This window comes from Bubalus bubalis, chromosome 22 (assembly GCF_019923935.1).
Source record: "Bubalus bubalis isolate 160015118507 breed Murrah chromosome 22, NDDB_SH_1, whole genome shotgun sequence".
Lineage (NCBI taxonomy): Eukaryota > Metazoa > Chordata > Mammalia > Artiodactyla > Bovidae > Bubalus > Bubalus bubalis.
In genome coordinates, this window is record NC_059178.1 from 15,741,453 (window position 1) to 15,764,512 (window position 23,060).

Genomic DNA, 23,060 nt, shown 5'->3' on the forward strand with positions numbered 1-23,060 from the left:
TGTCTTTTCTGGAAGCCCACGCAGGCAGCTTCCGGCTGGTCTGCAGGGCACATATTTCCTGTTTGGAAGGAGCAGCTTTGTGCCTCTGCCAGGATGGGGTGCAGAGGGGAAAAAAGGGCAAGGGCCAGGCTGGACTTGTGTATCCCTTGGGCAGGCAGGGCAGGACAGGAAGGTCACAGATGACCCTACGATGTGACCTTGAGGCAGCCATCTGTCTTTTAAACTACAAATAAAATTCTCTGTGCAAGACCCCAGCTCAATGTGGTTGGGCTTTGGAAGGCACCATGGGATCAGCACCTTGATCTGTAGCTATGGTGTATTGTTCAGGTCAATGTTTCAATTAGTCTGTTCTCTTTGAGCTCACGCTGACCTTTGGTGGAAAGAGGCTACTACCTGGTTTCAGGTGTGCAGGCTGTACATGGCTCCAGTGCGACTGTGTAAGGAGATCCCTTTCACAGCACAGGGACTGTAGATTTATGCATTTATTATGACAGTTATCCAACAGATGGCAGTCAAGTGTCTTGAGGAAGGGCTCCCTTTATCTCATTTGCACACAGGCACTGTGTGGGCTAATGGTAACCCTGCTGAAAGGTCAGAGAGAAGTAGTTCTAGGGAGAATTTTAGAACAGATAATATGCCAAACAGGTCAACCATAGGCCAACTCCAGGGCTGGGGCGGGCCCTCTTTAGTCCCCATTTCTCCCATGTTTGCTCAGGAAGAGCGATGAACTCAGCTTGCCAGCTCCTCCTCCAACTTGACCTTCCCCTTTCTTCCCATCTCTGCTCCTTGCTCGTTCACAACCAGGCAGTGAGCTGAAAGGCACATGGCCGAAGTTTACAGAACTGGACCTGCCATCATCCCCACCTTCAGGAATCCCCAGATTAGACTAGCCCCTCTTCTCAATCGGACTCAAAGGAATGGCAGCTTCAGCCCAGTCACACAGCACTGTAAGGGGCGGGGAAAACGGAGCGCCGTTCATGGTCCTTTTCACTCCCCACCCCAACAGAGAAAGGGCAGTCATTCCCCAACCTTCAAAGCCCTAAGCTGTTTAGCTAGCGGTGAAAGTGAAAGTCAAGTTGCTCAGTTGTGTCTGACTCTTTTCGACCCCATGGACTGTAGCCCGCCAGGCTCCTCCATCCATGGAATTTTCTAGGCAAGAGTACTGGAGTGGGCTGCCATTTCCTTCTCCAGGGGATGTTCCCCACCCAGGGATTGAACCCGGGTCTCCCAAATTGCAAGCAGACGCTTTACCATCTGAGCCACCAGGGAAGCTAGCGGTGAGGATGCGCTATGATCATCCTGTAAGTAACTGACTCCTCTGCTCCACGTAGCACTGCTCCCATCTGGGCCCCAGAGAGCAGAGTGGTCTGCAGTCCTTTGTCCAGAAACACAGAGGATGGTGCACAAGATGACATAGAGCAGGGGATGGCCACACCTGGCCCGTCGCCTGTCTTTGTGTGGACTGGAAATGCCTAGAAAGGTATTTACATATTTGGAGGATTGAGAGGAAATCAAAACAAGAAGGGTGTTTCATGACACAGGAAAGTTCTGCAAAGTTCAAGTGTCCATGTCCATAAATAACATTTCCTTGGAATGCAGCTGGGCCCATTTGCTTATGTAGCATTTACGTAGGACTGTGGGCCGCTGCTTGGTGCTATAGCAGCAGAGCTGAGGAATTGCAACAGAGACCAAGAGGCGTGCAAGGCCGAGAATATTTACTATCAGGCACTCACAGAAAAATATTGCCAGCCCCTAGTCAAGAGCATGAGAGCCCATCAAGTATTCTGGAAGCAGCCCTGGATTTGGAGACAAGAGACCTGGTTTGAGCCTTGCTGACAACATTTAGCAGTTGTGTGTCCTTGCTCTCCGAGCCTGTTTCCTCATCTGTCAGGCGGAATGTTCTCACTACCTGCCCACCTCATGTGGCCCTTGCATGGATCACAAGGACAGGCAAGTGCCTTGTGAATTGCAAGGCCTGTGTGAACGTTTAGTATTATATGCCCAAGAAGCTGGGTCATTCCGGCCCCTTCTTTCCACCTTTCTTCTCATTGTCTTTCTCCAGGCAGCCTTGCTCCCTTGGCCTCTGGGGCAGGGGTTTTTATTGGCTCTTCCCCTTTCCCCCTGGCTGAAACACCCACCTGTGACCAGAATGGAAAGTCTGTGCTTGTTGAAACTCTGATTGCAGGAAGCTGGGGGGCTCCCATGCGACCACTTAGGAGGAAGCCTTGCTGTACTGTGCTGGCCATTTGCCTCCTGTGAGGGGATGAAGCCCTGCTTTTATACTTTTATCACAACTCAGGATGGATGCTGGGCCCTGGACTTTGCTTGGAAAATGGCTAATCAGATACTATGGGGTTCTGCCTGAAGAGGAAATATGGGGAAAAGAGAACAGTTATAAAACAAACTTCATTGTCTGTCTATGGGGCCTTTAAAGAATGGATTTAAAAGGCAGTTCCTTGCCTTATGATCCAGCAATCCCACTGCTGGGCATACACACTGAGGAAATCAGAAGGGAAAGAGACACGTGTACCCCAATGTTCATCGCAGCACTGTTTATAATAGCCAGGACATGGAAGCAACCTAGATGTCTATCAGCAGATGAATGGATAAGAAAGCAGTGGTACATATACACAATGGAGTATTACTCAGCCATTAAAAAGAATACATTTGAATCAGTTCTAATGAGGTGGATGAAACTGGAGCCTATTATACAGAGTGAAGTAAGCCAGAAAGAAAAACACCAATACAGTATACTAACGCATATATATGGAATTTAGAAAGATGGTAACAACAACCCTATATACGAGACAGCAAAAGAGACACTGATGTATAGAACAGTCTTATGGACTCTGTGGGAGAGGGAGAGGGTGGGAAGATTTGGGAGAATGGCATTGAAACATGTAGAATATCATGTATGAAACAAATCGCCAGTCCAGGTTCGATGCACGATACTGGATGCTTGGGGCTGGTGCACTGGGATGACCCAGAGGGATGGTATGGGGAGGGAGGAGGGAGGAGGGTTCAGGATGGGGAACACATGTATACCTATGGTGGATTCATTTCAATATTTGGCAAAACCAATACAATATTGTAAAGTTTAAAAATAAAATAAAATTAAAAAAAAATAAAAAATAAAAGGCAGTTCTTGGCCCCTCCTCAGTGTGATCAAAGGCCATAGGCTCTCCATTCAGCCAATACATGGGGGCCCAGGGCCTTGTCCTGCTGCAGAAAGTCCCAAAAAGTTTAGGACAGTCTAGCTTTGTTTCAGAATTGACTTCCCCCTGCATCCTGTTCATCTGGCTTCCTGACACCTGGGCATCGGCCGCTGGTCGCCTCACCTGGAAAGGCCTGGAAGCGTTCTCTGGCCTATTGGTCCCTGACCCTTGGCTTGTCGCCCCTGTTCCTTCACTTGGGCCCTGGTTCTCTGCTTGCCTGGGCTTTCCCAGGACGAGGATGTGTGTTCCCTAAGCCCTTGGTGGGCTCCTGCTTCCCCAGCCTCATCTTTGTGGCCCTGGTTGCCTTTCCCACCCTCTGAGGTGCCTCCCTGTTCTCCTGGCTTCCCTCCGCAGTCGGCGAGGCTGCCCCTCCTGGTCAAGCATCGTGGACTTGCAGAGCGCAGAGGACCTCGCTGCTCTCACGTCCCTCGCCTCTGCCGTCTTCTCCAGTGTCCCTGACATGCTCAGTGAGACTCTCATATGTGCCCAGCCCTGTGCTGAGGGCTGTGAGAGAAAACCATATGAGACAAGGAAGTCCTGCTCCCAGTCCTCTTTTAAGTTCTTGAGGAACTTAGAAGTCTCACCTCCAGGAAACAGCAAACAAAACAAGGAGGAGATGGTGAAACTGGGAAATTATTGACACCGACCACGTGGCAGAGCCAAGGAGCACAGGGAGAAAGACCTCTGGGGCCCGAGACACTGAGGAAGGTCTAGGGAGGAGGCAGGCAGAGGGGCTAGGATTTGGACCTCAATTAAATACCTTTTATTGGCTTCATATACGAGGCATGTTCGTGTGTATGTGCTAAGTTGCTTCAGTAATGTCTGACTCTTTGCAACCCTATGGATTGTAGCCTACCAGGCTCCTCTGTCCATGGGATTTTCCAGGCAAGAATGTTGGAGTGGGTTTCTGTGCCCTCCTTCAGGGGATCTTCCCAACTCAGGGATCAAACCCATGTCTCTTTTGTCTCCTGCATTGGCAGGTGGGTTCTTTACACTAGTGTCAACTAGGAAACCCATATATTGGGCATAAGACATCTAAAAAAAGATTCTGGAACGTAAAAAATAGAAAGCTATGGCAGCAAGGGGAAAGATAAGGAAAAGTTGCCTCAGCCCTTAGACTTGTTGAGTCACAAAGAAAATCTAGAGGAATCTCCCTTTTGCAGCACAGAGCAACTCCTGGCTTTCACTCCCCACTCTAAGGCAAGATCTGGTTGGGAAGGTTTGGGCATGGCTTAACATGTTGTCAAGTTTACATTGAGCACCACCCCTTCTTGAGGCCATGGCCAAAACTGAAGTGTTTTGGGGTTACAGAGAATAGATTTCTATTCAATAAATGGAGCAAGATACAGGAAGCAGATATAGGTCTTTAAATGAAGTAACGTCAAAATGTGTATTTGCTGGCTCTTATTGGTTCCTTTGGTCTTTGCATTGGTTATGGCCTTGACAATTTATATATAAATTTGTTTTTTATTTGCATAACCAGTTTTATCCAATGCATTTTTATGATGTGACGTGGTGTAAAGAACAGATTGGCAAAAATAGTGTAGAGGCAGTAGGCCCAGCTGGAGTCATTTCAGTATCCAGGGGAGATACGCTGGCGGGTTGGTTGCATCTGGGTTGATTCATGCATCCCAAGGCAACAAGTTAGTAGATGAAAACAGAAGTCCCCTCCACCTCTGATTTGTTCTCTGCATGCACAGATCAGCAATGTTCAGCTATGACCTCTGGAAACCAAGTCAGGTGACTTGAGTCTTGCTCAGTTACTGACAGTAGCGGAGACAATTCATGTGCTGCTGGAAAGAAGGGTGGATGGTGTGGTAGCTACTTTGAGGCCTCTGTTCTTCTCTCCTCAGGACCTGAATGAGCTGACACTTTCTCTGTCTTCATTTCCAGGTAACAAGTATGAAGTCAAAGTGTACACTGGTGATGTCCTTGGTGCGGGGACTGATGCTGACGTCTTCATCAATATCTTTGGAGAGTATGGAGACACAGGTAATAGATTTAAACTCTTCTCAAGCCATTCCCAGAACTTCTTAAGTGGGCTGTTTCCCACCCTCCGGGCAGAGGAAGGCAACTCCAGGCTCCTCTAGGCTCTTCTCTTAAGCCTTTCTCTTCTTCTTGTGATGCGCTTTGTCATGGCCTTCCTCAGGCAGTACGGTGCCCATTGCATCAAGTTTATGTGAATGATGTGCTTTCAGAATAAGCTGTGCTTGGCTTTTGAATTGATTTTAAATCATCCTGCATCCTAGAACAGACCCAAGCTCCACATTTCCAGGGGATTCATTCTCACTTGCTCTATCTCCCTAAGCTCCATGCCCATCTTGAATTATATTTGGGGATGTGGCTGGGCATGGCCTGACTCACTGCAGCAGTTTGGGGCAGACAAGAATGGGGCAGGGGGATAAATTGCTCTTGGCCTCATAGGTGGACCAGGAACTGAGGGCACAGACCCAGCTGTAGGTGTTGGAAGGAGGTTCAGCCAGTAGAACTACTGAGACAGGTGGTTTGCTCCTGCTTCTGCCCATTTAAAGGGATACTCTTGCCTGGAAAATTCCATGGACAGAGGAGCCTGGTAGGCTGCAGTCCATGGGATCACTGAGAGTTGGACACGACTGAGTGACTTCACTTTTACTTTTCACTTTCATGCATTGGAGAAGGAAATGGCAACCCACTCCAGTGTTCTTGCCTGGAGAATCCCAGGGACGAGGGAGCCTGGTGGGCTGCCGCCTATGGGGTCGCACAGAGTCGGACACGACTGAGGCAACTTAGCAGCAGCATAGGAGTCAGAAAATCTTCAGAGACATGAATTTTGGACATAATCTATTAGATAATTTAAAATGCATTGCTGGAATTATAAGAAAAAAAGAGAAATCTCCTGGTGTCAGAAATGAGAGAATTTAAAACCAAAGTATTAGCTATGAACTGCTGCTCTGAATCTTAGAAAGACACCTTCATGTTCAACAATCTATAGGATGAATTTCCTTACACATTTGGGGTCAGAAAATGATATTTTGGCTCTGTATGAGGCAAAATATGCAAAAAAGCCAGGATCCCTAGAAGTTCACAGGAATATCTTCAGTGAAAAAAGAGAGTAGGAAAAAAAAAATTGCTCCTCAGTAGAGTAAACTTATCTTTGTAAGAACTCTAGATTAAAAAAACAGTTGCTGGGGAATTGATACTTTAGGCTTATATACATACAGGCTTGAGGTGTCATTTTACACTGCACATGTGATTTGGGAACCCTCTCCTTCAGGTACAGAAAACTTGTTCCATGCCAGTGGTTTAGTTGCAAAGTCCTGTCCGACTCTTGCAATCCCATGGACTGTAGACTGCATCTCTTGCATTGGCAGGCAGATTCTTTACATTGAGCCACATGGGAAGCCCCCTATGACAAATACAGGAAGCAGAAATACAGGAACTGAAAATACAGTTACTAGATACAGACACTTAGTGGATGGGTAAAACAACACAATTAGAAATTGTTTAATAGATAATTAGTGAACTGTAGAAAAATATAAACAAAATATGCAGATGTGCAGAGACATAAAGGGTTGAAAAATACAAGTAAGAGGTCCTGAGATGTGGAGGAGGGAATATGCCCTGATATGTTGAATAGGAGTTTTGGAAACAGAATATACAGAATAGGCGAGAGGAAATATTTGAGGAGATAATGGCTGATCACATTTTTTTTCAGACTTAAGCAAAGATATGAATCTTCAGATTAAAGTAACAAGAGACATTGACCAGAATAAACAAGAACAGATCTTCATTTAGATAAATTGTGGTAACACCAAAGGCCAAGAGAAAGATCTTAAAAGTAACCAGATTTGGTGGATTATCTTCTATAGAAACAATCAGATTGATAGCAAATTCTTATCAGCAGCTTATAGAGGATATAAGTTCGTGGGATAATATTTTGCATCCTCTGGGAATTCCCTGGGTTCCAGTAGTTAGGACTCTGTGCCCTTACTGCTGAGGGCCTGGGTCCAATCCCTGGTCAGGGAACTAAGATTCCACAATCCCACAAGCTGTATGGTGTAGCCAAACCTAGAATTCTATACTCAACTATTCCAGAATGAGGGCAAAATTAGTGGATTTCCAAGCAAACAAAGAGAAATAAGACTTCCCACCCAAAGACACATGCTTAAACATGAGTTTTTCATTGATTCATGCTTAAACTCCTGAAGAATATACTTTAAGAAAAAGAAAATTGTACCCAGAAGAAATGTGTGAGATCCAAAAAATACGGGTGAGCCAAAAAATAATTATGTAACAAATTTAAGGAAGCGTTAACTGTACAAAATGATAATATTAATAATAATAACTATTATCAAGATATGAGAAAATATGGACCCTAAACACTAAAACACAGTGCTATTTGAGAAAGAAAGGCGATAATAAGAATTAAAACATAACTTGGTTGCAGTCCATTTGCTGACCCCAGGGAATAATTAACTTTAGACTTTGATACATCAAGTATGCAGATTAAAATTGTAAAAGTAAGCACCCCAAAGAGAAATGCATAAGTTCTAAACCAGGAGAGGAAATGAAAGGGGATAAAGACTCAATCAATCCAATAGAAGTCAGGAAATGAAGAAAGAAAAAGTATGCTAATAGCAAAAAGTAAGATAAATGTGTAAATAATACAATAAATAGAAATAAACTAAACTAAATTCATCCACTAAAGAACAAATGTTCTCATATTAAATTAAAAGAAATAAAATCCAGCTTAAATATATGATACATAAATTTCTGAGAATATATAAAATGAAATTAAGTATACCAGGAACATATCATCTACAGGAAAGAAGCTGGTGTAGCTATATTAATATCCATCAAATTAAACTGTCAGACAAAACACTTCATTAGAAATAAGTATCAGAATGAAAAAAAGAGCAATTAACCTGGAAGATAGGATAATTCTGAACTTGTATAGATTTAGCAACATATTTTTAATACATGTGAAGCAAAAAGTAATAAAATTCTTGGAGAAACTTGACAAGTACATAATCATAGTGGAAGATTTTAATACAACACTCTCAGTAATTGATAAGTCAAATAGATAAAAATTTAGTATGGTTGCAGATTTTAACAATGGTTAATAACCTTGGTCTAATATAAGTATGTAGATTTTTAAATCCAGTGGGTAGAGAATATACATTCTTTTCAATCGCATAATGACAAATGCACATGAATCAATAACATAGAGACAACATTCTTTGATCATAAATCAATAAAATCAGAAGAAACTCCAACCTTTTACCCCATTTAGAAACAAAATTTAATTTTCAAAAAAATGAATGATCATCTATAAAATCCAGGAGAATTAAAAAAATTATTAGAACCATGAGAAAGTTTAATAAAGGTGCTGGATATGACTAATACAAAAATATTAATAAAACAGTAAGCATATATATTATTTAAAAATATATGATTTATACTAGCTTTTGGTATCTAAGAAAAACTCTGGAAAAAATAAAAATTTCTACTTAAGAACATGCAAGAATACCTAAAAAATGGAAAAATATATTATCCTCGTGGATGAGAAAAGACTTAAACTCAGTAAGATGTCCAAATTTCTCATTATTCTATAAATGCAATGCAGTTTCAGTCAAATTCCCAAAAGGCAATATTCCACAGCTTAAGCTGTTATTAAATTCATGTCCACATAGGGCTAAGTATTGCCAGGAAATTTTTGAATAATGAAAATAATATTGACAATATTAATAATATGAGGATATTTACCCTCCTGCTGCTGCTGCTGCTGCTAAGTCGCTTCAGTCGTGTCCGACTCTGTGCAACCCCATAGACGGCAGCCCACCAGGCTTCCCCGTCCCTGGGATTCTCCAGGCAAGAACACTGGAGTGGGTTGCCATTTCCTTCTCCAATGCATGAAAGTGAAAAGTGAAAGAGAAGTCGTTCAGTCGTGTCCGACTCTTCGTGACCCCATGGACTGCGGCCCACCAGGCTCCTCCATCCATGGGATTTTCCAGGCAAGAACACTGGAGTGGGGTGCCATTGCCTTCTCCATTTACCCTCCAAATACTAAAATATTCAAATCCCCAAAAACTACAACAGAGTGATATGTATAGGAGGAGAAACAAATAAACCAAAAGAATAAAGAGTCTAGAAATACACAGAGAGTGGCATTATAAATCTGAGCAGAAAGGATGAAATATTCAATTGCTGGTGTTAAAACAGTTGTCTAACCATGTGAGAAAAGATAAAAGTCAATCTTTTTACCTTTCACCACACACAAAAATAAGTTCCAGATGGGCTAGAGATTTAAATGTGAAAAAGCAAACTATGACTTTTTAGTAGAAACTTTAAGAGTGTGTCTTTTAAAAATCTCAGTTTAGGATAGAGTTTCTTGAACAATTCACTAACAGCACAAACAACAAAAGGAAATATTGATAAAGTCCATTAAAACAAGAAAAAGCCTGTATGAAAAAAGGAAAGACAAAGAAAAGGAAAGACCACAGACAAAGGAAAGACAATAGAAAAATATAATAAAGTATATGAACAGAAAAATTATGGACAAGCAAAGCCTGAATGGCCAATATATATATGAACCAATCTCAAAATATATGTATATATATGAACATCTTTCAGTCTTTTCAAATAGTCAAAGGAATGCAAATTAAAACCATAATAAGACACCATTGTACACATGAAACAGAAGTTTAAATATATGTGTTAACAATGATTATGGGGAATGTGAACCCTCAAAGGCTGCTGGTGATAATTGATGTAGTACAACCATCTCTGAAGGTGATTTTGCAATTGCTAATACACTGAAGATGAGCACATCTCAATATCCAGAAACTCTGTAGGTGTCCAGTCAGATCAGTTTTTACAAATGTAGGGCAGAAGGTTAGTACTGGAGAGTCCATTTCAGTGCTGTTTACAATAGCAATCAAATAGAAACAACCCAAATATGAAAGAATGCACATATAATCCTGTTTTCTTCATTCAATGACTGTTATATACAGCAGTTGGGTGAATTCGGTTACTAGCATCAACAGAATAATCTCAAAGGAGTGATATTAACTTCACAAGAGTGTGTGATGATAAGATGATGGTAACACAGGCAACAGTAAGAATCCCAGCCCCTGACATGGCACCTACCACACTCCCGGCACTACCCTAAGGGCTTTGCACACATTCATTCAGTTAATCCTTGAAACAGCTCCTATGAGGTGGAGTCCTTATCATTCCCACAGTACAGACAAGGAACTTAAGACAGATGCTAACTATGATGTTATTTATGTAAAATTCTAAAACATGCAAAAATAGTATATGTTCTTTATGGATACATACATGCACAAACAAAAATTCATGAAAATAATGGATGCCAGTTGATGATACTGTTTGCTTGTGGCAGGGTGTGGCAGGTGAAGGGATGGACTATGAGGCTTTAGACCTACCTGTTATGTTTAATTTCCTTTAAAAAAGAGAAAGGCCTAAGTTAATTACACAAAATGTTAATATCTGGTATACCTCTTATATCTGAGTGGGGGGTACATGGATGTCTAATATTTTCTATATGTGTGAGTTGTGGCAATCTAAAATTTAGAAAAATTTAAGGAATCGGCTTTTAGAAAAGAAATAAAACAGGAAGGATAAGCAAAAATCTGGTGCTCAGATGGGCTTGTAAGGGTTAACATGACCAGTAGACTTGGGAAGGCGATCATGGAAAACTGAAAATGAGAAGGAACAGGCTGGCTCAAGCCCTAACTATGTGCTTAATACCTGTGTGACTTTGGCAAGTTGTTTCACTTCTCCAAGTCTCAGTTTCATCATCTGCAAGACAAAGTTAATAATATTTCCCTCTTAGATTGTGACAAGGGAGCAAGTGAGGGAGGAAAAAAAAGTTAAACATGGAGCAGACTCTGGTGATAGTTATCATAGCCATTTTCCAGAGGAGGCAAGCCTCAGGCAGCCTGCTGGCTGATGTCAGGGTCTCAGCCACAGCCTGTAGACCAATAACCATGGTTGTGCTCCTTGTTCAGGAAAAGCAAGGCAGGGCCTCAGGCCCAGGTACTGGGGTGCAGGTGGGTTTGCTAGGCTGGGGACCCTGGGCTAAGGCTGAACTCAGAGACCCAGTTATGGGTCCTGGGCACAGGCCACACAAGGTGAGCCTCAGCCTTGACTGGCAGCTGGAGGGGTTTAAGGAGCCTATAGATCTTGGGGTGAAGCTACCCTTTTAAATAAATTAATAAACTCTATTCTTTAGAGTAGTTTTAGGTTCACAGCCAAATCGAGTGGAAGTACAGAGAGTGTCCACATACCGCCTGTCCCCACCCACAGCCTCCCACGTGGTGACTTTTAAGACCATTCTGCAGTGGGTGACCCATTAAAGTTTGGAGCCGGTTCTCTCTCCTCATCTGGTCTCCTTTGTACAAATAACTGCCTTGTGTGTCTGTGTATACAGGTGAGCGTAGGCTGGAGAATGAAAAGGACAACTTTGAAAAGGGGGCTGAAGACAAGTTCATGTTGGATGCCCCCGACCTGGGGCAGCTCATGAAGATCAATGTTGGCCACAACAACAAGGGGGCATCTGCGGGCTGGTTCCTGTCCAAGGTGGGTTCAGCTGCCTGTCTGTAGTCCCTTGGCCTGGGAAGGGGGAGTTCTGGCTCCTCAGAGGCTGTACTTCAGACCTAGACTCTCTCTTTAGGTCCATCAGCCTCCACCCTTCTATCTAAGACCCTGGTCAGCCATGCTGCTCTTCCCACAGCCTCCCAGGCCTTGCCTGTGCTATCTATCACCTTCCCAGAAGGACGGCTTCTCTCATCTGCACCCATTCAGGGTCTTCCTTCCAGCAGGCCTCTGACACTAAGCATTCCCTGACTCTGGCCACCAGAACCTCTCCCTCCCATGAGTGTCTATAACCCTGCTGGCTTGTAGCATTCATTTCACCTTAATCATAAGCTACTTGTGACTTATCTTGGGTCATTGCTTTGTACCTCAAACTTCTGGATCTCAGATCCTCAAAATTTCACCTATCCAGGACAAAGTTAAGAGTCAAGAAGAAAGCAAAAAGGCTTCTGAGAAGCTGAGATATATCTGGCTCAAAGTTCACAAGAAGAGCTTATGCCCCAGGTACTACCTTGCTCTGCCCTGATTTTGAAGGCAAGACCCCTCAGATTCTCACTCAGTCTAATGCTTGCTTATAATCCCTTCTAGCAAACTTGCTACCCATAATTTTAAACCTATATAGCAGAAAATTAGAGGTAGAAAGAGACACTGAAATTGGTGGGGTTATTGAGAACTGTAATGGAAAGTCAGAGAAGACAGAAAAAGTCAAAAGAATATTGAATGATCATGGAAGTCTGAGGTCATTTAGAAAAGGGCTACCAGCCTTGGCATGTGTCTTAGTCATGAGGCTATCCACATCTTTCAGCTCATCCCAGAATGATTGGAAAAAATGGATGTGTAACATATTTTGAAAAATATTTTGAAAAGCTCTTACTGCTTAAAAACATAACACCCTTGGATTTATAATAATCTGACTACTGAGAATGAGACTGTCTGATAGTTGAGGTTTTGCTACTCCTTAATTTTGTATACTATGCTGTGGCAGTTAGGAACGTGCTTGACTGCAAAGATCAGAAATTGAGGAGCAATCAAGGGCGTATTTTTCTCATCTCACATGAATCCAGGTGTGGCCAGCTCAGGGCTGCTGCAGCGACTTCCTGAGACCTGCTGTCTCGCTGAGTCACCGTCCTCAGCACAGCGGCTTTCATTCTCCAACTCGGCTCACAATCACATTTTGGCCGTTGAACCTCTAGGCATCTTATCTGTGTTCCAGGCAGGAAAAAAAGAGAAGACCAAAGGGGAAGGACTTTTTTTTGTGGCATGCCTTGCCTTGGTTTGAGAGATGCATAACCCTCTTTGGAACCTCTGCCTGTGTCGTGGGGCCATCCTAGCTGTACTGGAAATTGGGACTTCAAGTAGGTTTTCCAGCCGTTATGGCAGAAGTAGGCTAAGAAGGTGATTGGAAAGGGTGTTGAGTAAGAATCCTTGAGTGTCTGCCGCATGTCTCCCTGTAACCAGCCTGAAAGTTCCTTGAGGGCACCTCCCCAGCTCTTGGCATGGGACACGGTGCTAAATCAGCAAAGCAAGGAATGGCCAAGTTTTTTTGGAAAGAGGGGGCTTCCTGGCTGTAAGAGCAGCCAGCCTGATGCTGAATAGGGTTTCCGGAGGTTAAGTGGAGCTGCTGCTTGGATTGGAGAAGAAGTGGGGCAGGAGTCCAGAACCTAGAGAGCCAATGTCCAGGCAGAAGTGTGCCTCAGCACAGAGGAGGCAGTGTGCTTTATGACCTCAGCCAGAATGGGGCACAGAGAGATACTTTGGAGTCCAGTCCCTTCATCCTGGGAAAGAAGATTGTCAAAGTGAAAACGCAGGAGTAGCTGAGGGAGCTGCAAAGTGCAGCCGAGGGCCTGAGGGTGACCTTGACATAGCCATTACAGCTGTACCTTGGGAAGTCAGGTTCCTTCTTGGTCACCTGGATCCTCACCCCTGGTGCTTTCTGAAGCTCTGTGAAGCAGGTGGTTCACACACGGAAACACGTCCTTGTGTTATCTTCATCTCAAAGCAAGGGCAGCTTGGCAAGGTGTGAGACATAGGGTAAGAGCACTTTTCCTTTCAAACGCTGAAAATCTTGTTCCGTTACCTTTTGAAATTTGACATGGAAGCCGCACAGACTTTTGTTTCTTCCTGGACAGCCTCTTTTGTGGCGTTTTTGTTTCAGCTAGGACGCTTGTAGGATTTTTTCTTTTTATTTATAATTTAAAAGTCTTGCCAGATAATGTCTTTGAGTAAGGTCTTTGTTAGTTCATTTATCTCCCCTTACCCCCTCTCCCTTCCCCTTCCTTCCTTCCCTCCTTCCTTTGTTTTTAAAAGAAAAGTGAAGTGGCTCAGTTGTGTTCGATTCTTTGGGATCCCATGGACTGTAGCCTGCCAGGCTCCTCTGTCCATGGCATTTCCCAGGCAGGAATACTGGAGTGGGTTGCTATTTCCTTCTCCAGGGGATCTTCCTGACCCAGGGATCGAACTTGGGTCTCCCGCATTGCAGGCAGACTCTTTATCGTCTGAGGCACCAGGGAATCTTGTTTTTAACTTCTCTATAACATGATGAGACTTTTCTATGATGCCTAGGATATTTTTTGTTTGTTTATAGCTCAGAAAAGCGATCTAGTAAATATACTAAGAGATCAGAAAATATACTAGATTCTTGCTTGGATGGCTTTATTCTGATCTTTTCTTCAGGAAACGATTATCCATTTACTGGATCGCCACTCTCTGTTTTCAAAAGCTCTCAGCTTCCCTTTTATTATTTTCATCTCTATTTTCTTTGCACTCCATAAGAACTTGTCAAATTCCCTCCCACCTTATTATTGACTTGCTTTTTCATACCACCAGTTCTGTTTCTTTCTCCTATTAATATGCATTTTAATTCTGAATGTTTCTTCAAATTATTTTTTCTTCTCACAAAAGTAATATATATATTCATTGTAAAAAGTTTAGGAAATGCAAATAAGCAAAATTAAATAATCTGAACCACCATAATTTCACCACCCAAAGGTAACCAGTGTTCATGTTTTCATACGTATCCTCCAGGCATTTTTCTGTGAATTAATACACATATGTCATTTAAAATAATGGGGTCATAATAAGCACAATATCTTACAAACTGCTTTGTCTCCATTTTCAAGTGTAATATACATATTTCCTCATGCTATTTAAATAGAATAATATTGATATTTCACAATGCAGTTTGTAATGACGATAATACTTCACTACCCAGATATACCATGAAGTATTAAACCAATTCCTCTTTGTTGAACATTTCAATCTTTTCCCTCAAATTTATTGAGGAAATAAACTGTGCTATGACAGACATTCTCAGAGCTTATCTACATACACATTTATGATTACTTCCTACAATTAATTCCTAGGAGATACTTCAAGGTCATGCAGAATTGTAAGGACACTGACGAATTTGCTGCTACACAGTTTTGCTTTCCTTGATATGTTTCCTCATGTGATCTGGCTCTCTTTTCATATCATCTTACTGCCTTTTCGCTGCAGCCCCTCCTATCATTAAAGATGTTCACCCCTGTTTCATAAAGACTGTATTTTGTTGCATTCTATCAAGCAAATCAGTTTCTTATAGGGCTTCCCTGGTGGCTCAGATGGTAATGAATCCGCCCGCAATGCGGGAGACCTGAGTTCAATCCCTGGCTCGGGAAGATCCCCTGGAGGAGGGCATGGCAACTCACTCCAGTATTCTTGCCCAGAGAAACCCCATGGACAGAGGAGCCTGGTAGGCTACAGTCCATGGGTTGCAAAGAGTCAGACACAACTGAGTGATTAAGGACAGTTTCTTGTCTTCTTTTTCTATATCCTTTATCCTTTTATTATACTTTGTTCTTTTTCTGTATCCTTTATTCAGTCCTTTCCAGATTTCTGCTCTTCTTTTCATTCTTCAGAATGATTTTTCCTTCTTCCCTCTCTCCTTCCTTCCTTTGCTTCTTTTTCCTTTATGTTTGCTACTCAGACACTGTTTTAAACCAGAAGCCAAGCAGGCTATTTTCAGTGTGAGATTGGTTATTCTCTTTGGGGCCAGTATTATGTGTAGGGGTGAGTTCAGGGCCTGGCAGGCAGGTCCCCAAGGGGAGTGTGCCTCCAAGTGTTCACTGGCTTCTGAAGAACTCCTAACAGTCTGTTCCTTTAACTTAAGCCAAACCGAAATAATCCTTGGGAATAAGACATAAAAATAATTCTAGTATTTTGTAGGTCAGAGCACCTGGATTTACTAGGTATTTTCTTGAAGGAGGAATTCTGGTGAGGAAGGAAGAAGAGGATTTTAGGTCCCAGGCAGAGTGAGTGCAACCTGGAAACCAGAGGCTACCTCTCACCACTGTGACTACACAGTCCCTAGCCTCCTGCCTCCCCATGGAGACTGGGCTTCCATGCTGCCCTTCCTCACCTCACCTCCACAGAGACACCAGTTAAAGTGCCGTTAGATTGTCTGCATTTCCACATTCGACAATTCTACAGCAAGTGCTCCCATTCTAGAAGTGGCCTGGTTGGTTGCCTTGGACACCACATGACACTGCTCCTTTGGTGTTTCTGTGTGGGGCTTGGAAGGATAAATCTGACAGCCTTCATAGGTCGTCTCCCTCCCCTTCTTCGTTAGTCAGTTGTCCATGTGTATTCCTCAGCCCCCTGTTCTTCATTCCTTCCCCGAGGCTGGCATCTCCCTCCCACAGGCTTTGCATGTGGCTTGGGTCCCCACGTCTGCTTAGTCCAACAGTTGTGACTAATTCAGATGATCAGTTCAGCTCAACCACCAGCTCCAAAGAACAAGAGTCACAAGATGGAACATCACACTGCCAGTGGGCCCTGCCTTTGGCCCATCTGCTTCAGGAGAGGATTTGCCCGAGGTCCTATAGCTCTTTGGGGCAGGGATGGGACCTGTCCCCAGTCCTCTGGACTCCAAGTCTGGATTCTCTCCACTGTGCCATGCATTAGAAAATCCAGAATTGGGTAGGTCCCCTGCCACATGCCTTAGGGAGCTTAAGTTCAACCAGTACCACTGGCTCTGACAGGAAGTGGAGACAGAGACTCATGGAGCAGATTTCAGGGACCTCAAGAAACTCAGCGTGGCCTCATGTCACCGATTTATACTTGACATTCAACAAACATTTACTGGGTGACTATTACATCCTAGGCCCTATGTTATGAATGACTGTTACAATGGACATGGTTCTGCCTCTAAAAGAGATAAGACTGAATACTTACAGTAAGGTAGGTTATTTACTGGAAGGCAGGTTACTTACTGTAACCTTATATCCCAAAACTTAAGGGAAAGTCCAGCTTTCAGTGAACGAACATTCTGTCCTAAGGATCCCACAACTGTTGATCAATCCAAATGTCCTGGTTTATAAATCAGAAAACAGAATCACCCCAACTTTAATACAAAGCTGGATGAGGCAAGTGTCTTTCATGAGGTACAAACAAATGTTGGGGTTAGCAGCGCCTGACTGGGCATCAGAGCAGGTTCCAGGGAGGGTCTGTTGGAGCTGGGCCATGAACACAGGCAGGGCTTTGCCAGGTAGGGCAGCTGGAAGATGTCACCGGAATACTGAATAACTCAGGGCCAGGGCACAGGGCTCAGAGAACTGAGGAAGCACGTCAGGGGGTAACTGAGGGCAGGACCACCGCGGGTGTGATCAGAAGAAGCGACTGAAGGTCCTTATTGAATGAGGCAGCCTGGGGCAGTGACGAAGGAGTAGGCAAGTGTACGGGCTCAGAAGAGAGGAGTAAAGGGCAGAGGAAGGGCTGAGAGCACTGGGGGTTACACCGTTCACATGCTGTCACCTGCAGTTACTCATGCTTGTGGCGTGTTACATAGCAACTGACACAGTATTTCAGTGTGATGAGTGAGGCCCAGAGCTCGGGGGGCAGCAGGAGGCCACCCACCCCTCTTCCTTTGCTGAGCTTCAATTTCCCTCTTAGACCATTCCCTCTTTCTTCCATGAGCCCAGGTCTCCTCTGCTAACTCCTGGAAGCTGATTTATTTCCAAGTGGGTTTGTAAGCTCCAAAGTCTGCATCTTTTTTTTTCTCCTGTGTCAAAACCTACCTGTCCCTTGTCCTATGATCTAAGAACTAGAAATGTAAACCACAGTTCAATAGTGGTTCTTGGGGAGTGCTCTGGTGGCCCAGTGGTTAAGAATGTGCCTTGTAATGGAAAGGATGCAGGTTTGATCCCTGTTTGGGGAACGAAGATCCCACATACTGTGGGGAAACTGAGCCCACGTGCTCCAGAGCCCCCACGCCACAACTAGAGAGTCCATGTGTGGAAATAAAGATCTCAAGTGCTGCAGCTAAGACCCAGTGCAGCCCAAAAGAAAAAATAGTGGTTCTTGGAATGCGGCATGGCTGCTTATGAGTCAAGCGAGGGCCACCTTGACTGGATAACAGACATGCATTTTCAAAGGGAAGACTGGAAACACCGGTAGGCCTGGCATCATTTTGTGTTCCATGACTGGTGCTGAGAGGGTGCGTTGTGGATCACCCAGCCTGTCTGCATCTCAGGCACCTTGGCACGTGGGCGGGAAGGAGAAGACACTTCAGTTTCCCTGGATTGCCCTGCGTGTGGAGATTTTGTCTCTTCTGCCCGAAATGGGCCTCTTCTCCAACCAGGCTATGTCAGGTTGGTGGAAGTTATTCCCACGTCAAGGAGGGAGGGCTACTGTAGGCCATGGGTGACTCTCTACATCCATCTACAACGTACTGACTATAAGACCAGCTCCATGTGCTCACACTGACATGTCTGACCCATGCAGGAGGAAATCAGCCCCCAGGCCCTGGGTCGGGTAGGGGTGTCTGTGAACTGTCTGGAAAGATCCAGAAAGAAAGAAACTCTGCTTGTCAGCTTCATCTTTGGCTCCCCTTTTTTGTGGGTTGTTTATCCTCTATGCTTCCTTTGTGGCTCAGATGGTAAAAAATCTGTCTGCAATGTGGGAGACCCAGGTTTGAACCAAGGGTTGGGAAGATGCCCTGGAGAAGGAATGGCAATCCACTCCAGTATTCTTGCCTAGAGAATTCCATGGACAGAGGAGCCTGATGGGCTACAGTTCATGGGGTCACAAAGAGTCAGACACAACTGATCGACTACACTTGCAGGCTTTCACGTTTTTATCCTCGTTGGGGCTTCCCAGGTGGCGCCAGTGGTAAAGAACCTGCCTGCTAATGCAGGAGATGTGAGAGACGTGGGTTCGAACCCTGAGTTGGGAAGATCCCCAGTATTCTTGCCTGGAGAATCCTATGGACAGAGGAGCCTGGAGGGCTATAGTCCACAGGGTCACACAGAGTCAGACATGACTGAAGTGACTTAGCATTATCCTCTTCTGGCTTATTCGTAATGGGTGGTCTCATTGTAACTGCTTTGTCCCTGTTCTTGCAAGACAGAGTGGGCCTCACCTTGGACAGACCCCTTTCTCTAGCTGCCATCTCGCCTCCCAAGGCTCATGACCCCTGGTTTCCCACAAGCTTCTTGGAAGTTCAGCCCCGCCTGTAGACTTGTCTGCAGGTGGAGAATATTCCTCCAGGAGATAATGGTTCTTGTTTGCCATTAGGTTATTGCTTCTGTTTCTCACACACACTCCACGTGTGTGCTTCTATATCACTCATGGTAAGGTCGCTTCTATCTTTCCAGTCGTATTTTACTGTTGTCTCTGCTAGAACAACAGTGGTCTGGAGGGAGCACCACCATTTCTTTCTGTTAGCAAAAACCACTCTTGAGCTGTCTTGAATTCTTAAAAGGAACGTTATGAAAACCCAGGCATGTCTGGGCAACTCATGAGCTGAAGTGGGAAAGCTGTTTGTTCTTCCCCAGAGAGGCCCTCAGTAAAGTCCCTTGAGCAACCAGGATCATGGGTCCCAGGCCACAGGACCCTTATCAGCAGTGACCAGAATGCCTTTGGGAGAACCGTCAGCCCCGCCTAGGGACAGTCTTCCTGCGGAAGTGCTGGCATCAGCCCCTTCTATATCTCACTTCTCTACTCCTTCCCACCAGGCTCACCACTTGCTACCAGATATGTTCCAAAATGTTCTACCCTCCGGGAGCCAGCTTCCTCTAGCCTCATCCTGAAGACTAAATAATTGTCTACATTTTTCAATATATTGTGTTAGCCAACTCAATGTATCTGGAAGTTTTCTAGAACTATCCATAGGCTTTCATCCTTTCTACACCAGTGTTTAAGTCTTGGCCTTTCTTTGTGATTTCATATTTCGGAAAGTCTAATTTTTAGAGTCTTGGCAGTTACTCAAATACTCATTCATATATTGTCTCTTTCCTTTGTGGTTCAGCTGTGCAGCTAGTTTTACCCTATACAGGTGTTCAATGGCAACACATTCTTTTTTTCAGATTAGCTAAGCTTATTAAGCCAGGAATTGCCATCAGACACCAGGTCAGGAGAAGGCCCTTTATTGATGGCGTCTCTGTGAACTGCGAGGGTGGCTGTCATTCGCTCTTGGATCATGGCTGGCACTCCATTCTGTGAACATTTGAAGATAGAAATGGTCAATTGGTATATCTAGATTCATTAGTAGACTTGACAGCTTATCTGATAAACTAAGTTCTTTCTTTCTTCACCTTGCTTTTCCAACCTTGTAAAAGTCAGAGTGAAGCCAGTTAAGAGGTATAGCCCAGATTCTTGGCTCCCCAATCTCCCCCAACCCCAGTCCTGGGAGATAAAAGCAAAAGCAGAGAAATGCACAGATAGATGAATTGATAGAGGCTAGACTTTCTTCAGTGGCAGAACCTACTCTGGACAGACCACAGTGGTCACTAAGCATTCACCTCTGTAAGTACAGATACTTAATAAAATCAGCAAGCTCTGAAGGGTGACTCTTACCAACCAAACTTACAAGGGGCTGATTTATAAACCTGAGCTTGAATGCCACTTTACTTGGGGAGAGGAGGCTGGTCACTGGCTCAGGCCACTGCTGCCCCCTGGTGGGTAGTATCCTTAGGAGGCCAGTCATGAGCCCAGAAGTTTCCTTAATGAACACTGGGTTAGAACTAGGTGAGGTGCTTTTAGGTAGGTCAAGACGTGCCCTGTTTCCACACTGTAGGTACTTTGATCTTAGGAAGTGAGTTTTCCACTGAAAATCAGCCCTATTCCGTCAGGCAGCCCTGGGAACACTCACCCTGTCTGTCACCAGGTATGTCTGCCTTTCCATTACGATGGAAGACTCGACCTGGTTATTGACAATCACAATTGACAATCACAGTTACCTTAGAGTGAGTTTTCAGTTGGGTGTTTCTGGGACGTTTTGGGAGGGCCTCTCAGCATCTTGGTGAGCTTGAGAAGATACATTTATCTCAGCCTTGCTGACCTAGCTCACGTGTGCGTCTCCCCAGGGGCTTCATGGATGCCCAGATCCCCTACCGTCACTGTCCGTGGCTGACATTTTCTGACCTGCTCACCGGGTCCCAGGATTCAGTGTGCCAGAATGAGGGCTTATAGCTCCCTTTATGTGGACTGTCCTTCTCAGTAAGAAGGCCAGAATCCCAAGCTTCAACAGGTGAGGAAGATGATGATCTTGGTGCTGTCTGCAAATCCAGGCTTCCAGTTCTGGCCCCTCAGTCTCATTGGGCTGCTGCTGCTGCTGCTAAGTCGCTTCAGTCGTGTCCGACTCTGTGCGACCCCGTAGACAGCAGCCCACCAGGCTCCCCCATCCCTGGGATTCTCCAGGCAAGAACACTGGAATGGGTTCTCATTGGGCACATTCTGCCAAGTTTCTTGCATTGCATTTTTAAATGGTCATCCGCAGAGGAGGGAACAAAAGCTCAGTAATTCAGGAAGGAGGTAACTCTCAGTCACGCCCGTGTGACTCTCAGTGCTTTGCAAGGTTTTCCCGACAACAGGTGTGTCCTTGTGATAAGCTTTCCTTGGGCCACTAAGAAGATGAGAACATATTCTTAGAGTTCACTCAAGTGATGGAGGAATGGATTTGGTCAGCATGTGTGACTTCCATGACACTTAACCTTCCTTCTCACTGTCTCTTTCCCAGGTTGTCATTGAAGATATTGGGAACAAAAGAAAATACGATTTTCCTCTCAACCGCTGGCTGGCCTTGGATGAAGATGACGGCAAAATCCAGAGGGATATCTTAGTGGGTGGAGCTGAGACCACAGGTAGGGCTGAAGAAAGGGGAGGTGCAAACTGGTTCAGTGTTTCACTTTCTGTCTGAGGGTCGATGTTCTCATCTGTGGACCTAGAGGCTTTCAGTCAAGTGGGAAGCAGCCGTGTCTTCAGACAACATTCCTCCTGCCCCTGAAAGTGCTATCCGCTCCTCTGGGCTGGAGTCTGGGCTCTGTTGATGCCAGAGGAGATGGGGAAGCACCCCTGAGGAGATGCTGACTTCCCGGGAGAAGAAGTTATCCACAGGACGGAGCCAGGCTGTGAACCTGTGTCCTTTTACGAGGATCTGGACTCACTCTTCCCTCCTCCTACTATGAGTGCTTCCTACAAGCCAGGCTCTCTCTAGGCACCTGACCCATGTCACCTCCTCTAGTCTCCACAGCACCCCTACAGTATGGAGCAGTTATCGTTCCCATTTCACAATAGAGGAAACTGAGTCACAAGTTGAGAGACCTGCTCAAGGTCACACAGCTGGTGAGTGACAGATCCAGGATTTGGTCTGCCTCCTAAATCTCTACCCTGTATGAGTTCCATGGACAACTGGAAACTCCCAGCACAGAAGTTCATAGGTGTTCCCGAAGATCGATGTTGGTGAATGCACACAGCTGACAATGTGCCCTGGGGCAGACCCTCCCATGGCTCCCACTGCACCGAGGATGGGTCCAAGTTCTGGGGTATAGGACAAAAATTGCTCCACGGCTGGGCTCCAGTTGACTGGTTCAGCAGCATGTTTCAACACCTTCTCCCACTGCTCCTGCACATGCTCCCTCTCCCCGCCCCATCTGCCCACTGTCCACTCTGTCCCGCATCTAAACCCACCCCCATCTCATCCACACGCCTTCCCTCTCCCTCCCCCGAGCTGCCGGCCTTCCTCTTTCTCTGCCTTTCTCTTTGGAATATGCTTTCCCCTCAGCCTGTGAGGCCATTTCTCTTCCCTCTTCTCAAATTCCTGCTTCCAGTCACTTCCTCTGAACCCCACCACCACCCCCTCTAGGTGGAGCCATTTCTCCCTTCTTTTGCTCCAGACATTTTGAGTAGAACTTGATGGCTGTTGTTTAGGAAGCCACCTGCTCCTCTGCTCTAGTGCTTTTCTGCTTTTCTCCTCTTTATAAAAATATTTTT

General features: G+C 44.9%; 1 protein-coding gene across 2 annotated transcripts in view; it reads left to right on the forward strand.

Moving 5' to 3' along the window:
• LOXHD1 (lipoxygenase homology PLAT domains 1) overlaps positions 1-23,060 on the forward strand; it is a 195,615-nt gene that overhangs the window by 34,043 nt on the left and 138,512 nt on the right. For both annotated transcript variants that reach the window (XM_025273259.3, XM_044934547.2), the window contains exons 5-7: positions 5,109-5,207; positions 11,650-11,798; positions 21,808-21,931. In XM_025273259.3, the coding sequence (XP_025129044.3) occupies positions 5,109-5,207; positions 11,650-11,798; positions 21,808-21,931 (372 nt within the window). The remainder of the gene's footprint in view (positions 1-5,108; positions 5,208-11,649; positions 11,799-21,807; positions 21,932-23,060) is intronic.